This window comes from Apus apus, chromosome 4 (assembly GCF_020740795.1).
Source record: "Apus apus isolate bApuApu2 chromosome 4, bApuApu2.pri.cur, whole genome shotgun sequence".
Lineage (NCBI taxonomy): Eukaryota > Metazoa > Chordata > Aves > Apodiformes > Apodidae > Apus > Apus apus.
The window spans coordinates 19,297,597-19,316,630 of record NC_067285.1 but is presented as its reverse complement, the minus strand read 5'-3'; the positions used below and the strand labels follow the sequence as shown (position 1 = coordinate 19,316,630).

General features: G+C 40.6%; 1 protein-coding gene across 1 annotated transcript; it reads right to left on the bottom strand.

Annotated features, from left to right (window-relative positions):
* Nucleotides 1–698: 698 nt before the first annotated feature.
* RBP3 (retinol binding protein 3) lies at nt 699–17,485 on the bottom strand. The gene is made up of 4 exons (XM_051619799.1): nt 14,364–17,485; nt 6,698–6,888; nt 4,479–4,621; nt 699–2,688 (listed from the first exon to the last, which is right to left on the bottom strand). The coding sequence occupies exons 1-4, from the start codon at nt 17,409–17,411 to the stop codon at nt 2,360–2,362; spliced, it is 3,711 nt and encodes a 1,236-aa protein (XP_051475759.1). The 5' UTR covers nt 17,412–17,485; the 3' UTR covers nt 699–2,359.
* Between the last annotated feature and the right edge of the window lie 1,549 nt (nt 17,486–19,034).

The window sequence follows — 19,034 nt, the reverse complement described above, 5'->3', positions numbered from 1 at the left end:
TTGGGCAAAAAGTACAATCTAACACAGTTTGCACTGCAGTGTGTCCTAGCTCTAAGCTCATTGAGATGGAAATAAGATAACAGAGCAGTTTGAAAAGACAGGAAAAAATAGTTTTTTAACACACTGGCCTTTGTTAAGTCTGATTGTTTCAATGTCAATTAGCCAGCAGATGGACTATGGAACAGTAAATAATATTTTGTCAATTAATACAATTTTTCAAGGTTGCACATTGATTTTCCAGTGAAATTGATCACTTAAGTGAACTAACAGCACTACTGATTTCAAATGGACTCACCAGCAAATGCATCTTCATTGTCTTTCCAACTGGATTTCAATTTCTAGACATATTTATTATTCATATCTACTTACAATATTACTAGTAGAAGTTATTTGCTATTTGTGGCCATATGATATAGCTTCTGGTCCCTGAATGAATGGCTAAAATTTTTATATGTTTGATTTAACAATTACTATTGTGTGTACATGGCAGAACAATTGATTGTGTTTAGGAAAATGAAGCAGTATATCTGGATCATGTAGATATCGAAGAGGCTTAAAAGACATCAGAAGAAATACATTAGTTTACTCATTCACTGTCTACTCCAGTTTTTTCCATAATTAAATAATTTTAATGCTCTTCATACATATATAACTTTACACAAAATTATGTATGAGTTTTAATTAACTTATTTTCCACAATACCGAGTTCAACAACTAGCTAGTGCATAAAATCAGAATACAAAAATGACTCAAAAGAGTTCAAGTTAGTGATTGCACTGAGTGTAGTTGGTAAGACAAACAAGTAGTAAAAAAGATGGAAAGTTTATTTGGTTGTTAAAATTAATTCCCTGTAAATACTGGAAGAGATTCTCTGCAGTCAGATGTTTAAGCAGGATTTATAAAAAAAGTGTCAGTAACTTACAAATGAGCAAGCAAGCAGCGATGTGCAACAACTACAGATTGGCTAAATTGGGGGACAATTTTCCTAACTTAATTGCTTTACATTTTGTAGAGATGAGAAATTTTGAGATCTAGATTAGAGTAATGTGTATTTCTAAATTATTACGAAGACATATGGTTAGATAAAAATTGTAAGAAATACAAGGATTATTTTTAACTGAGTAATTAATTAATAAATAACTCTGCTAGTTGCCCTGGAATACACTATTACTTAATAAGTAGACTGTTAGTAGGGTGCAGAGGACATTTCTCTGCTTTCCTCTTGTCTTCGGGGCAGGATGCACAACAATCTGTTTTTAACCTTAAGTGAAAACATGTAACTCTTTTCCCTGGCTCTGTTGATCTGAGCACTAGGTGAGTCAATTTTCTGCCTTTGTCCTGGTTATTCCCCATCCCCCTGCTAGATAGTAGGGGGAAAGCAGGCATGCACGTAAGAAATGCAAGGAGTCTGGGCAACCACGACAGACTGGGAATGTTTAATTTTGGTACATCTAAATGATGAAATGAAGAAAGACTTAATTTAGCTCTTGCAGTTTGGAAAACTGATTCTCCCAACTACTACTAATTCTTCTTTAAGATGTATAAATAGGAAGGTACCAAATTTCCAAAGGAGCAGAAGGGCTTTTTCTATCTTTGCATAAATGCTTTGAGGTGCTTCACATGCCTTCAATACTGAGAGCTGGGATTTTCTAAAGAACAGAGGGAAATGTCTGTGATTTGGAGCTAAATCTTAAACACCAGACACTGCAACAACTAACATTTACATTTCAGCACAGCAGAGGAATCCAGAAACATCAGTGAATTGTCCAAATATCTCAGCCATGCCCAGAAAGAGTTGGCTTCCACAGAACAAGCTAAAAAATCAACATGTTGAAAAGGGAGTCACTTTGAGCTATCAACCAGTGTCCATAGAGATGGAAATGAAGTTCCCCCCTTCTTTCTAGGGTTTTCATTTGGGGAAGCAGACTTTTTTCTCTAAGAACTTGGTTACTAGAAAACTCACACATTGTGAAGCTTCCCTCAGTTGATAGAAATTCAAATCCACTTCTGCTACCCAGAAGAGCACCATTGTTGATGCCTGTGAATTATTCTGTGTAGCAGATGGGTCTTGCATCTTCTCCTGTTTGTATTGGGCTCCTGTGCAGGAAACTCATGATTTACTGAGTCAGGGAGATAACAAAAGGAGGAGGACCTGTAGCTTACCCATCCCCTTACACGCACATGCACATACTGTGAGATTTTGGGGGTCTCAATTTTGCATTAGTGAACTAAATTACGGCTAAATCCTGCTCTGGATTCCTAAACCCATTATTGGTTCAGATCCTGAGAGTGTAAGTCCCTTGGTCTCCTTTGAAAATTGAAACCTACCTTTTTTCCAGAGCCATGTTCCCCCATTGGGCTATCTAGAGCTATGCAGCTGAGCAGTAAGCATCTCCTTCGCTTTGATGAGTGCTGTGTCAGCTGGTGTTTCCATGTGAGGAAGCACCCCCTTCCCTTCCCAAGAACTGCCCTCTGCAGACATGACTGATCTGGAGGTAGGGATGATGATGTAGAAGTTGGTATCATCTACTTGATGTGTCTCGGGGGAATGGCAGCCACCACTGGTCTGTTCCCCAATGATGAGAGCTCTACTCAGTCTCTTCATGATGTACACAAACTCTTCGGCAGCCCCAGCTGTCACACCACTGGTGAGGATTATGAGACCCTTCTGAGACCCATACCTCTCCCCTGCTGGAAGGGACAAAAAGCATCAGAAAATGCATCTGTGTTCTGAGTTTACATGCATAATGGAGCAAGAGAAGCCAAGATACAACACATGTAATTCCAAACCTGCTATTAAAAACCAAAGAAGTCTGGAAATTTACTTTGTACCTAAGCACTTTTTAAAGTAGCCCAGCCTCTATACTGTAAAAAATACTCTGTCACCCGGTGTGGTGCTTTTGTGCCATAAGCTCCAGCTTCAGCAGCTGGGAGGTCAGCTCCCAGTAACTATCACGGCTGGCTCTTCTGTGGATTTAACTTTTACAGGAGGTCTAGATCCCATCACAGGAATGGGATAGGCAGGTGAGGAAAGTGACATTTTCCAGTGCTCAAAGCCTATCAAGCAGAACCCTCAGTTTCACTATCATCCCTGCTCTAGGAACATGGCAGTTTGGCCTGCAAACTAGGCAAGCAGCAATTTATGAAATTAAGATAGCGGTTTCCCACAGGTTTTTTATAGTCTATAAACGGAAGGTATTGCATCACATTCAACAAATACTCCTTTATTATTAGAATCTGAGCCAAGTTATCTAGTTTTCTAACATAAACTAGCTGACAGGAATAGGAAATATCCTGTACCTTATTTTCAATATATCTGAACATGCTAGATACTCTTTGAGAGAGTGGTTTATTTGAAAAAGTGGCCAGTGCATCATAACTGGGACCTGATAACTTGAAAACTACTCTGAACTGCTCTAAATATAGGACAGTTACAGTATGACATATAATTCTTATAGGAAGCTGTGAGATATGGATCAATAGCGTGGTAATTAATTTTCACACCATCTTTGCTCTTCTCATTTCACTATAGATGTATTATCCATTAGATACTACATTTTCATTAGATATCCATTTTCACAGTAGATATACATAATACAGGACCAGATTCAGCTCCTTTGAAGTTAGTATGAATCTGCCTGTTCTCTTTGATGGGAGCTGGAATGTGTACATAGTAATCATACCCAATAGCACAGCCCACCTCTGACTGGAAAAACAGATGAACCTTGAAGTCTGGAACAAAGTTTAACTATTTCAGCATGCTCCAAACCAATAATTGCAGACGTTATCGTGACACATTTTTTTGGTTCTGTCTTAGCTTTAAAGAGGAAAAGAATTAAAACTGATGGCTAAGGCTTCTTAGCACTGTGTCTGCACTTTATGAGCACTGAAGAGCTCTGTTTCTGCATGTTGCACCATCCCTTCAACTTCTGTCAACAGTGGGATGGGATGTGTGTGTGTGATACATTGCCAAATGCTCCAGACTCACTCAGATGTGCAAACTTGTTGTGAGCCGATGTAGTGGTTTCTTTTTGTCTTGAATTCTCTGAACAAGCTGGGCTATAGTGGACATTTTCATCTAATGAAACAGATTAACAGGCAGGAAGTGAGGAATGACATATAAAACTACATGTGAGTATTGGAAGAGATATTACTAGAGGTCTTAGCAAAACTGGATTTATTTTTAATTTTGGCAACTTTTTAAAGCAACAAGTCACAACTACTGTACACAGTATTCAGCTAAACTTCTGGGGATGAGATTCCTAACATCGCCCATTCTTAGGACTGATTAACAGTTATTTCTAGATTCCACTGAGGGACATGGTTGAAATGCATGTTTTTGTTTTTGCATTCTCTGCACAGCTTGGCAGGTGTTTTCACTAAGTGAGTGATGGTGTCTAATGGCTCACTTTGAAATATACGAGGAGTGACACCTGAAACTAAAAGCTAGTAAAAAACCCAACAAACTGGCATTTTACCTTTGAGCTGTGGCTGCGTCCATATTTCCTTTACTGAGTCACTGGGTCTGTCATAAACTTTGTCCAAGAGAATTTGGTGTCCTTCATCAAAGAAGTATGAACATAGGATTGGTACAGAAGTGGTAGACCCTCCAATATTATGCCTTTTCAAAATAAAAATATTAAGAAAACAATTGAAAATCATCCTTTCAAGTGTTATTCCTTAACATCAGTACTGCAAGGGCTTATGACTACATTTTGATACATTTACATTAATTGTCCCCTGTCAGCATTTTCACATTTATCAGAGAAATAAAATCCCATCTAGCAGTCTCCGGCTGCCTTTGTCAACAGCTGACTTCAAAAGCAAATATAAAACTGAACTGCCTATTTTTTGCTTGATTCAACCTGGAAAAAATTCAGAAGGTAAGCAAAGACTCTTAATCTGCAGAGGAACATCCAATTCTTGTTATTCTTCCACTCTGAATAATCCATGCTGTTACTGAAACAGGCAGCACAAGTAAATACCTGAACCCTAATATGTAAATGTACAACCCAATGTCATCAATATATGTTTGTAGACCTGGCATGTTCTAATTTCCTGCTGTACACAATGAGAATACTTGGGTTTTGGCACTTTACAAGACCAGGCCATTTATTTTTGTGTCTGCTTCATTAGTACAGTCATGTTTGTTGACTTTGATTGTAGTTTAATTTCACATAATTCTCTGCAGATTAAATTCACTGAAGAGCCTAAGTGTCACTGGAGAACCTCTGCTATGAATATACACAATGGAAATTTTTTTTTTGTTTGTGTCTGTCACTTTTCACTAATACTAGAGCACATCCAGCACTGAAAATATTTGTACCATGCTCACTAGTGGGAGACAGACGCAGTGCTTTTCTGTAGTTGATGTTAGGAGCGCTTAGCAGAGACACTCCAGGAAAAACCTGCTAGAAAATGAGTTGTGCTCAGTCTAGCCCATAAAGAAGTTTATTTCACCTTGAGAAAATGGTTAGACAGTCCAGAGAGAAGAATTAAAAACCCAAGAAAAGAACTACAACGAGACCATTTGGTACCTAGGACATGATTTCACCTTTGCTGTTTTAATGCCTCTGGTCCTGACAGGAGTTTTAGTGTAGGCGAAAAACAAGGCAAGATAGAAGAAAGTCCCAGTCCCATCTCATGTCTGCTGGAAGATAGTGAAGCCTTTGCTGAATTTAAATTCAGTCACGGGTGTGTGTTGTTGGTTGCTGCCCTGCTTTCTCTGTGCTTACATAGTGAGACTGATCTCTCTGCTCTCATTGCTGTGCTCATCTTTCTTGCAAATCCCAGAATATTAAGATTACCACATACTGAGAGCCTCACAATGGCAATGGACATTAGTTATTTCAGTATTAAAAATGAGTTCTTACAAAGGCCTTATTTTATTTAGTTGATCTTTGTAATTTTCTGGCCTCACAAAAATTAGCTCTGGACCAAAAGAAGGGAATGACTTATCTAAATATTGTATGGGAAATGTATGCCTGTGCTATTAATCTGCTTTGATAGCTGGCAACAAATGGATGCTATCTTCTGGTTTGTAAGACTTGGTGGATTGTTGACAAACTCAAGTGTTCAGCAGCAGAATCCTAAGTTGAGAGCAGGCATATGATGCCGTAACTTGCTGCAGCAGGGTCTAGGAGATCTATAGTACCTTTGAGGCAGCAGTAGTACCTTTAAGCCTCCTTTGTGCTCTGTGCACAAGGGCTATTCTGTACTGGGCTGATCATCCAGGATAATTTAGCACTACAGGTATGGCAAACTAGATGTTATAACACAGCCTTATGCATGGTCTGTTTTTGACTGTTCAATCATTTGACCATTGCCTGCACTAAAAAATTTAATTAAGCCATATATATATATATATATGTATACACATATAATTAATACAAAGCACATGCAGAGTTAGACTGGAAATAAATCAGAGAAAGAAAACAGATGTGACATCCAGGATTGCATTCTGCAATATATTCCCTAATTTTGCCTATTTAGTTGTAAACATCTCAAGTGATAGTACAATTTGTCTTGAGATACACTTCCAGATTGTTACTGTTTGCCTTGGCTGTTTTCCTTTTCTCCTTTAATACCAGCAATGCTAGCTTGTAAACAGGACAGTAAGCCATGTAAAGCTAATTCACTTTCACAAATAAAATGCTGTTTTGAAAGAGCCTTGGTTATTTGCCATTCAAAGGTTTACCTCATGTCTATGATTAATGCATCTGTGTGAACAATTTTCTTCCAAACATGCTCTACTAGTAGGTCAGACACCTGGGTTAGAAGTTCACAGTCTCCAAACATATCGAATCTCAGATAGCCGATGTTGTTTTCAAATACTTTTGTGTGGAATGAAAATTTAATCAGATCTTCAAATCCTTCTGGGGAAGGGATCTGAAAGAGTTTGCAAAAACAAAACAAATCATTAGCTGGCACTCATAGCTTGGCACACGATTTAAAAAGAATTGTATGGAGCAAGTTTAGTCCAGGTGGTACATATGTGAGGAATGTGATCAAGCTTGAAGAACATAATGAATTATATTAAGATTTTTTAATATTAAGCATAGGTTATCATGGGCTGCTGCACTGTTTGCCCAGTATAAGGTGCATCAATAGCACACCCAGAGTCTGGATCAAGCCCCTATTTGTCAGAGTTAAGTTTATTCAAGAATACAGGAATTTACTCAGACTAAAGAGGATGAGAAGGCTACAAGAACAATCCCCTGACTTGCAGCACAGGCCACTATCCCAGGCCTGCCACCCAAGCCCATTAGTTTTCTTTAGCAATTCTTTCTAAATAAAGGCACCTGGGATGATTATCATCTCTTGATTGGTCTCAGATGACAAACAGATGCTGGCTGCAGGTTGGCCCCAGCCCCTCTTGATGAGCCAGCCCCTGTGACAAAGAGGAACCGGATGTGCTGGGCATGTGCAAGGATACTCATGAGGTAGACTGTGTTAAATCTCTCATATGGTGGCCATGTGCCTGGAGTCTCACGTGCTGGGCTTTGAACAATTTAATTTTGTTTAGCTTACATTATTAAACAGCACGTATTTCTTAAATAACAATGTGTAGCCAACTAATAAAGTTATCCTAGTAGCCCTTATATGCATTGGAGTGATAGCCTGCTCCTATTGCCAAACTTGTTTTGCATGCCTGGGTCTAAAAAATTAACTCTCCTTCAGCCTGAGGAGATAAGGCTTTGAGATGTATATGACTTATGTGACCTTCAGCGATTTGGCTCCTCCTTAGAGTTGCTGTGAAAATGATTCTATACGTGCTCTTCAATCAGTTGCCCTCTGCTATAGCTCAGCCCCAGACAATCCATACTTTTATACCCAAAAGAACAAGGAGTCAGCAGCGAGCCATCTGCTAAAAGGTGGTCTCACAACCCAGAATATGCCACAAAATGCAGGAGGCATTTGGGCTTTCTGCAACTGTAGAGAAGTCAGGCAACCTCCTGTCCTATATGTAGTGCTCTGGTCTGGGGTTGTGCTCTTGCTAAATGCATGTCTGCCACAGCAGAACGAGGGTTTCAAAGGTGTGAGAACACAATGTAACATAGCTGAAGCACAGTTACCTTTACCTGCAGCAGTATTACCCACCATATCACACATCTGGCTGCCCTAGGCTTAATCATTCAGTACCTTCCATAAGCCAAAATTGCCAAAATTTCAGGCGTTAATAAAAAAGCCCTGTTGGCTAGGAGTTGATCTAATGGTGAGAGTAAGTTCTATGGAGTCCTCTTCTGTATGCTTTTTTCTCACTGTACCTTGGGAAAGTAACTACTGTATCTGGACTGCAAACATATCAGTCCAGCACTGCTGAGTTTGTCATTTCCAGTCCACTTCCCAGTGACAGCAATGCTGCTGGATCTGTCCACTGTACTTTGATTAACAAATCACAGTTTTGAAGAATATGGCCATCATGCATTGCATCGTTCTGACAGAGCTGAATCATCATTCACTGGTAACATCTACAAATAAAATTTATGTGTTACTCTCAGACGCTTACTAATGATATTTCAACTGAACACACAGGTTTCTTAGCTCTATCTCCAACAAGAATTGCTAGATGCATACCCATAAGCAGGCTGATTAAGAATAACTTCTCTGCCTGCAGTAATTTTTTCCCTATGTTTTCTTTTACTGTGCTGCATCACATCTTTGTTCACAGAGGAGTACAGTGCTTATTAATTGTGTTGCTAACTTGTGAAAATTGATTACAGTTTTCAAGGTGGGCAGGTTGCTTTTAAAACCTCAGCTCTCATTTAATAAAATGAATACGCAAGGTTCCCAGATAAACTCTTCTTCATCTTTATGGGTGTAGGAAAACGTATGAAAATACATCTATTCAAAAGGGTATAAGACCAGAACTCAGATAAAAAGCACTCAGAATGTAATTCTGAGGGGTGGAGAAAGCCTCCTAATTTTAAGTAAAAGAGGGGAGGAGGCTAGGACTGACAGAATCATGAGAGTTACTGAGTTACTGTCTAGGGAAGATACAGGTTCATGACACTAGCATATGGACCATGTGCTGCTGGTACCTAAGAAGGTGAGTCTATCTAGCTCCAGAGAGCATGCTCTGCTTTGGAAGGCAGAGCTCTGTTTGCAGGCCAAGGAGAAGCTGGGACAGGATGCAGCTGAGAGTTAAGTTGCTGCTGCTCAGTCAGGCAATGTTTACATACAAATTACTTGAAGGTTAAATATAAACCCTCAGGTGCCTTGGTAAGAACTCTGTAAGCAGTGTGGCTAGACTAAAGGACCTTCAAGCTAACACCACTTAAGCCAAGGAAGGATTGCTTTTTGTTAACTATATAGGGTTTACAGTCTGCACTGTCTTTCCACAAGTGAGTGGCCTAACTGGAACAAGTAATGTAGCACAAATTAGGACCTAGAATGCTGCCCTGGAACTCATGCATTTAGTTGCATCACTGGTGCTGCTACTGATCCATAGCCCAACCATGGGCAAACTACTTTTCCAGCTGTGCGTCTCTTCCTTCTTTTCTCCCTTTTCACCCATCCCCAAGTTGTCCTGTCTATTTAGATGGCAACTGTATTTTCATATCTAATTTTGTGCTGACCATTGTAATATAACTGTGATATGCACTAAGGTTGTTAGTGCTGTCAGCTGCCAGAGTAAAAATGGTATCAGGCAACACCCTTGTGCCATTGCAAATCCTGAGATTGGTTTATGAATCATGAGATCTCTGGGGCTGGATGGTGGAGTTGGGCAGTTCTTAGAATAACATTCAGGTTCCTTGTGTATCCTCACAGGCTGGAATGGAACCATCCATCCTAGTAGGTCCCCCAGCTCAAGGACTGAGCATGATCAGCTACATCCACAACAGCTGATTCTCACTTTCTCTTAAAAATGCCCATATCTCTGGGTGATTTCCAGGCAATTCAGTCTAGTATGTCATTTGCCTTTCTATTACTAAGATGTTTTTAATATCTAGTGTAAACAGTCTAAGTTCAGTATTTTGTACAGTTTAAGTGCCTTACTTCTTGGCCTGCTCACCATGGACAAGGGAACATATTATTCTCTTTGTATTTGAAACAGTCTCTTACGTATCTTAAGACTGTTTTCATGTTTCCTCTCAGTTTCCTTTTCTCTGGAATAAACAATGCAATTTTTTAAACTTTTTCAAGATTACTCTTGTTAAGTCTTCTCTTCGTTCCTGTTCCTTTTTTCTGTGGTTTCTCCACTTGAGCCACATTTTTCCAGAAAATCATTGCCCAAGACTCTGCATAGTATAGTGTAGTTAAATTTTCTTTAGAGCTGAATGTAGCAGAAGACTCCACGTCTTACTGATGATAGTTGTCCTTATCCATTCCAGTTTGATGATTATTATTTTTCAGCAACAACTTGACTCTATAGACTTGTGTTCAGCTTAGGAACACTGAATAATCCATACACTTTTTTACAGGACTCCCCTAAACAAGTTATTTTCCTCCCAGAACTGTGCAGTCAATTACTCTTACCCTAGAAACTGTGTAAGATCCTTCCATGTGTTCTTATTTAACCTCATCCTGCTTTTCATAGATAATTTCTCCAGTTTGTTCCAGAACTGTAGGTTTGAATTCTAATACTGCCCTCCATAGCACCAAGACACCCAGGCCGGGGGTTACCAAAAGGAAAAGCTGAAGGCCTCTGGGATGGTGCTCTGGAAAGGATTAACAGAATTTATTTAAGGCTCTCAGTCCCCATTGAGGGAGTGCAAGGCAGAATGAGAAGCTGTACTTCAACCCTGCAAACCGTGGCGCTGCATGGCAGTGTGTCAGCCTAGTCTGACAATGCACAGCTTGTAACATACCCATTGTGAGCCAGAGAAGTTACTTCCTAGTCAACTTCCTGGAAGATTACATTTGAAAGGAAAATTTGAAAACATGATTAATGGCTAAATTTTTATTTTAATCCAAAACCCATTGAAAATCCTTAAAACTAATAGCTAAAGCTACTGTATCATTAATGACAATAGAAAAAAAAAAAAAGAGCATAAATGCATCTCTTTCATGGGATTGTAACTATGAATGCAGCTGCATTGAGCTTGAGTATCAGAATCAGAAAACGAAAGGTACTACAAAAAGAGCAAAAGTGATTAACAAAGTGTTGTACTGTTTTCTGCACCAAATAAACGCAACAAGTCTGAATTGCAAAAGGTGAAAATGAGAGTTAATGAGTATAATGACAGATAAAAATGAGACATTTTTTGGCTTGCAAAAACTTGTATAGTTGTACTGACTTTACTGTGGTTATTTTGATATAAATCAGCATTGTATGGGACCACAAAAATTTGTCCACTTGTTAGCAATAGATGTAGAAATTTTGTTATCTGTCTTGACACTTGAAGCTGAGCATTTTGATTTCACTCATGAATGCAGAGACATAAGAAAACTATGCTCTTTTCTGTTGAAACATTTCTAACTATTGCTTCCTTCAGCAAGGACAATACTTTGCTATAGATGCATATTATTTATCTAGGAAAGGGGAACTTCAAATGCAGGAACAATTCCTCATTAGAAAGGATTTATTTCTGTCTTTTACTCTGATCATCATGTTCAGCTGCTTATCTAAAATATTAATACATAAAATCTCCTAGGCATTAAGATGGCATTAAAAGTATTTGGACATTATCAGGGGGCCAAAAGGGTAATTCAGGGAGACTCTTGTCACTTAAAATTGACATGACACATTTACCAAAATCACACAGCAGTTCTTCCACAGGTAGTCTGCAGTACTCAGATACTCATGAACACAACGTTTCAGTATTGAAAAAAAGGTATGACTGGAGGGAGAGAGAGGCAAACAGATGCACAAACGGTAGCGAGTATTGAGCAGCATATCAGCAAGTGTACAGATCTCTGCTTTATAAGCAAAAGGCTATTTTTTGAATCACAAAAAATCTATACAACATTTGCCTCTGGGAAGTCCGACTTCAGAAAGTGGCATTTATGCAGCAGACAACTCTGGCTAGCACTGACCTTGCTGCTGTCATAGAGGAGACATATTCTCTATCCTGTATTATGCTTCAGCAGCTACTCTAGTGTAGCAGATGCAAAGGTCTACATGCATTTCACTTGTCTGTCTCCTATGTCCTATCCCATTCTTCCTGCAGTTATTCATCATTATTTTCATTTAATTGTGTTGGATCTGCTTCACTGTCAAGGTCATTATCAAGAAAATCCCACTGTAAGGGAAAAGGTGGCTTGGAAGGTAGCTAGCACAAAAGAAAAACAAGTTCTTGGGTTTTTGAGGAATAAATGTGGTACAGATTAAAAGAGTCACTATGTCTATGTATAGAACTGTAAAAAAATAAAAATTACAAATGCAATTAGTGACATTGTGTAAGCTTCACTGTAATCTTAAGGAATTTGCTCTCTGGAGTACTGGTATTGCAAAAGCAAGGCAGGAAACAAAGGTACTCTTCCTGCCCAGTGCTCTGTGGAATAGCTGAATCTTCTATCACTAGGAAAAGCCTTTAATTCAGTGACTTCAGTGTCTTCATTTACTCACCCTCCTTTGCTTGGAAATGTGTGTTCTCTTGTCTCTCTGCCTCCCAGTTTCCTCAAGCACTATGAGGGAATGCATATGCCTTTGGAAACTATTTTAGTCTCATGAGAGACCTGTACTTCTCTGCTTGTTATACATTGTTTCCCCTTGCAAGAAATCTCAGATTTGTCCCTATTTTCATCCACATTTATGTGATTTCCTTATTATGGATCTATCCCCTGACCGCTTCCAATATTTTGTTTTGACCAAGAGGTAAACAGAAGCATTAATTAGTATAATGGCATTTCCTCACTACCTGTATCAGGATCAGAATTTAATGTCCTGTGACAAGTAAAATATTTGTCCTGTACATCCTTTCTGACCATTCAAAGTCTGGCTAAAGTAAATAAAATTTGAACAAGTGAAAATAGACAACAATGTCCAATAAGGTTCTCCAGTGAAAACAGTGACTAATTTGCAAGATGGGTCCACTTTCTAGAATTGGGAGAAATTATGATGTATCACTATTGATATGCTGCTAATAATTTAGCAGGAAGCTCTGAAAAAAAATGTATTTAGAATGAAGTTTTCTACACCCACCAAATGTAGGAGGGAAACAGAATGATGGAATAGAAAAAGCCTTTAATTAATTATTTCTATTTAAAGTTAGAGGCAAGAATGGGGCCAGCATTTCTTGGTTAACAAACTTGAAAAAAAACATCCTCCTTTGGCAATGCTTAGACTTTGTCCTTGAACATAGTGTTGGAGATAATACCACAAAGGTCATGCTCACTTTAAATCATGCATGCCAAAAACTTCAGAGGGTGCAAGCCTACAGATTTCCTCCCTTAGGAAACATTTAATAGTTACCTGACACTTAGTATACTCAGGTTCATTGCAAAGGCAAATGCATTCTCTTCAAAAAGTAATTTTATGAGTCCCTGGAGAAAAAGTCGTCTCTGATAGCCATGCCAGAGTAGTAGCCAGAAAGGAGCTAACTCCATCCAAGAAAAGGATCAGGTTATCCTAAGCCTCCCTTTAATTTGAAGATGGAATTTCAACAAGTGCTCCTGGGAGCTCCCTCTAGCACAACAATGAACAAGAAAGATTGCCAAGGCAGACCGGTGTATAAATACCGAAGTTCAGAACAAAGCACAGGCTGTTTTGCAAACCACACAGCAAGGGAAAAAGTAGATATGAAAAATAAATTTATCCCTAGGGTCGCCTTACTTCCACCCAGAAACTTCTTTCAGCATATTTCTAGGTGACTAGAAAACTGTCTGATGCTGAGCATGAGATACAATCAGAAAAACTTTCCACTGTCACTACCAAAGAAGTTGCTTGTTATTCTGGTGTATATTGAATTAGAAGTCAGGTACAGCAACTTTATATAGAAAAATCCATTAAAAAAAATGTGGCTTCCTGTTTTGCGGATGTATGCATTTAGTCTGGTCCAACCAAATTTTTCTTAAATTACAAACTTGGTTTGCAACCGGTGGTTCTCTGCATTAACTTATTAGAGTTTGAAAAGCCATAGCAGTGAAAAAGAGGGATTACAGAGAAAATGAGATATATTCCCTCTAACTGTGAAGCCCTGCATCAGAATCTTTGCTTGTGGCAGGTGACAACAGAGAGAGATTCACAACCTGAAGGTTATTGTCTCCAAAATGCATACATCCAGACCTACCATCTACTACCATGAGCTACTACTCTGTTTTGCCTTAGTGTCAGAAAGAGCTCAGCCTCCAAAACTCACTCAGGCACTGGCTTCTCTAATGGGCACATGTAAATCCTAGTGGGTTTATGATATGGGCTAGAAATGAGATAAGATACCTGACTCAGTGCTCTCATTCTAGCTGACATCAGAGAACTGTACCTGTTTTGGTATAATCCCTGGGATATTGTCCTTGGCATGTTCAGGGATGTAGAGTATTTTCAAGTGCTCATCACCAGAAAGAGCTTTCAAGTTGGCAGTCACCTTCCTGGCCAGCTCCTCTTCTGTATTAATCCTTTTATAACCGTCTTTGTTGATATTGTTGGTGAGGCTGGATGCTATAACAGTCCCAGTGTCCACAAAGGCATAATTATCTGCTACAAGCTTCCCTACAGTTTGCAGTATCTGTGGCACCTGGGCACGCAGGTTGGCAATGTGCTGAGCTACAGCCATAGCCTCACTGGTCTGGATGGTGATGTCTGGCTCCACTCCAGACACACTCCACACTTTGCCAGTGACTGGGCTGAGCACCACTTGGCTGGGGATGGAGGCGTACAGGGAACTGTTACCAACACGATGAATGCCCACTGAGAGGGCACCACCTACAGTGGGCTCACCAATAACTGTGGCTCGGTGTAGATCCTTCATAGCACGAGTGAAAGCTTCAGCTGCTGAGCCACTCATATGGCTTGTTAGGATGTAGATGTCCTTGAGGGAGCCATATCTCCTGCCAGCGACCTGGGGGAGAGTCCAAACCTCTGTGCTGCGGGAGGTACTACGATCGAAGATAGTGTAGAGGTGTTGCCGAGGCTCAGGATCAAAGAAGTAGGAACAAAGTATTGGGATGGCAGAGGAGTAGCCACCCGTGTTGTACCTCATGTCAATAATCATGGAATCTGTGTCCACCAGCTTGTTCCATACCATCTGCACCAGCTGAGGCCCAATGGCCTTCACTGCTTCTGCCTCAGCCATCATGTCAAAGCGAAGGTAGCCCAGGTTGCCTGGCAATACTTCAATTTTGAAGAGTGCCTCAATAATGTAGTTCAGCTCCTCAGGGCTGGGAATCATGTTGGGGAACTGTTCTTCTGGTGTTGGTTCCACGTGACTGTGGAAGACATGAAGCCGATGGTCTCCTGAGGCCTCCTGCAAGTCACTGGTAAGCTGGGAAGCCAATGTCTCAAAATCTACAGCTGATCGATAATCTCCTTGGGCCCGTTTGGTGTTAAGCATAGCACTAGCCTTAGCAGCCACTTCTGGGATGGCATAGTGAGCCTCTAGGAGTTGCCCAGTACCCTCCAAAAGTACTCCCATGTTCTTGTGGAAAGCTAGCACCTCCTCAGCCTTTTCCAGTGCATCCTCAGCTAACACTATGGCATCAGGCACAACTCCTCCGCCCATCCAGCTTTCCCCATGGTTGTCAATGAAGGTGATAACAGGAACTGTGATAGTTAGACCATGAGTTACTCCCCGCTCAGGCTGCAGCAGAGGAAAAGTAATAGTATGTGAGAGGCTTCCTGCTGTGATCTCACCAATCAGTGTGGCACGGCCCAGGGATTGCATGAGGTAAGCAAACTCCTCGGCAGCTGTGGCAGTGTGGTGGCTGGTGAGCAGGTAGATGCCCCGCTGAGCCCCATAGGGCTGGCCCAGCAGTTCTGTCTGGCTGTTATGCTCCTGTGTGTGATTGGTGCGCCTGTCATAGGTTGTGAAAAGATGGACAGGGCCAGCAGCAGGATCTTGGAAATAAGAGAGTAGTACAGGCACAGCAGAGGAGGAAGGGCCCCCAGGGTTGTAACGTAGGTCCATGATCAAATTCTCTGTATTTTGGAGGGGCTCCCACACTTTGTGGACAATGTAAGGTCCCAGCTTAACAAGCACAGAGGCATCAGCAAACTCATCAAAGCGCATGTAGCCTACATTGCCTGGCAACACTGACACCTTGAAGACCGTATCCACTAAGGCTTGCAGCAGTTGTTCATTGTCAGGTAAATTGTCTGCTACTGCAATTGATTGTTCAGCAAGGGGGGCAGCAGCTTCACCTGGCATCATGACTCGGACCAGCAAGCGGGGATCTTCAGATAAGGTCTGCATCTCAGTGTTGAGTTTGGTGGCCAGGTCCTCTGCGGATTGCACAGAAGAGAAGTCAGAGGTGAAAAGGTGCTGCAGCAGGGCTGGCACCCGCTCGACTAAGCTGTAATTGTTCTTTAATATGTTTATGAGGTGGCTTAGCGTGCCAGGTACTGCTCTGCGCACTGCCAGGATGTCCAGAGATTTCTGCAAGGCTTGCTCTGCCTCAGTAGCCACACATGGCATCACACCACTCACCTCCCAGCTCTGTCCACCCCCACTCAAGGGGCTCACAGATCGTGACACAGGAACCATCATATAGAAATTGGAGGGGCCAATACGCAGCTTCTGGATGTCCAGAGAGCCCCCAGCTGTCTTCTCCCCAACAATGATAGCCCTGTTCATGTGCTTGAGGATGTAAGCCACATCTTCAGCCACTCCTGTGGTATGGCGGCTGATCAAAACAATAACATCCTTGTCTTTGCTGTACCTCTCTCCCAACACCTTTGGCAGTGTCCATATCTCTGTGGTGGTGTTGGAGGGCCGATTGTATACAGTCTCAACATGTAACAGCTTGTCTGCTTCATGCAAGTATGAGATGATGAAGGGGAGGCCAGAAATCTGTCCCCCAGTGCTGTAACGAAGATCTATCACCAGGGCAGATGTTTCTATCAGTGTTTTCCACACCTTGTCCACCAGAAAAGCTCCAACTTTCTGCACAACATCCTGTCCTATGATATAATCAGTCCTCAGGTAGCCCACATTGCCCTCCAGCTTGTCATATGTGATTACATGCTCAATAAGACTCAGGAGCTGTTCACGAGTGAGGGAAGTCTCCATTTCTTGTTTGGGAGCTGCATGCAGTGATGGTTCATAGGAAATCACCAGTCTTGGATCATTCAGAGCACCTTGCACTCCAGCTGTCAAGACACTGGCCAGCATTTTTGGATCTGAGATGTCCAGGATCTCCCCACTCTTGATTGCTTGTTCAATGGCTTCTTGCATTCCCACTAAGTTTTCAGGATAGCAGTAGTTATCCAGAAGAACTTTAGCCATGTCCAGCACTAGAGTTGGCTGAAAGATTTCCTCAGCAGGTATGCTGCACATGATCAGTGCTGAAAACAGGAAGAAATGTGTCCTGATCATTTTTTCTTTGTATGGAATAGAAGAGAAGAAGTCAGAAACTCTGATTGATCAAGACGATGTAGTTCTCCGCTCGCTCTCTGAATCACACTGAAATTCCTCTTTTGAATCCAGGTGCACTGAACAGATAGAAATCTTTTATCTGCATTAAACCTTTAATCTCATTAAAATGGAGTGCATAATCTGAAGTGCTCCAATAGATGAAGTTCAGCTCCTTACTACTTCACAGCCCTCTTACGAAACGGTAATAAATTTCAATCATCAAGGGAGATCTTTCTGGTAGCTATTTGTTTTCAAAAGGTAATGCTTTGCCTGTTATGAACTGGTCCTGGCATATACTGACAGTGGATTGCTTAAATGGAAAACTTGGATTTTAACCACAGTTAGAGCAGCAGTCATCCAGTTTTTTACCATTATTTACAAAAAGCTTACACCAGGAGATCATTCAGTGACTTATTTGTATCAATATTTAATATTTTTTTTTTCAAAACTTGTTGACAATACATTGGTTTTGGTGGTTTTCAGTCTGAGCTGCAAAGAACTCTTCTTACATTTTACAGCTAAGACCTTCAAACAAGGAACTCCAGACATTTAGAACAGCTCATAAAATCCAAGGTAATGACAGCCTGTTAATTTCTGTGCTGAAAATTGCCAGGATTTTAAACAAGACTTTGAAATACATTTGCCTCAACATAATACAGCTAAATCTGAGGTGACTTTAATCTTCATAATTTGCACTCAATTAGGATTTACTTGTAATACCATTGAGTAACATATGGTCATGTCTGATGTCAGCTCCCAGCCAATAGACTTCAGGCTCAACAGACCAAAATAGAACATGGGGAGGTGTTTGCTTCTGCTCACAATGTATTTGAGACCCTATTGTATTAAGAGTTTGAAAGAGGATCAGAATATGTGGGATGCAGCTTCAGGCTGTACCCATGTGAGTCTTCAACATTCAGAGCTCCAGTACGATATGCCAAAGACATACAGTAACAGACTCTTGGCTTTAAGTCTGAAATGAGTTGCTATCACAGCCATTCTACTTGCTCGAAGTAGCTGAAAGAACAGACTAGGAAATCTGGAGAAAGCATGTTTTTGTATTTCTTTCAAAATGTCACTTGTTGCTACATATAAATACATGTGGAAGGAAAAATTGAAAGGTGGTCTACCACGGCTGGGTGCACTCAGTATCATGTGTGAGTGTCATTAGTGAAGCCTCACATGAGTGCAGTCCTCTTTCTGGGTCATTCAGCAGCAGTAATAAAGGAGTTTTGTGAAGTTCCTTCCTTTAACATGTAACATATGGGAATATCCTCATCTATATATGCAGGCACTATTTAATCCCATGGTTAATTTGTATCTGTGTGTATGTGAATGTACAACTGTAAATCCATCAAAGTGAACTATTAAATTCTTCTAAGAGTCTATAAGAGAAAGGACTGTTCTATGGCAAAAGCTGTAAAATGTGATGTTATAAACACAGTGTTTCTAAATGCTGTTTCCACAGGAATACTCACACACATTGTAGTGTGTGTCAAGACAATCAATTCAAGGTATTGTATTTCACAATCTCTGATTTAATTCTTAAGCACCACACGCTTTGTGCAGTGACTAAATCAGGGG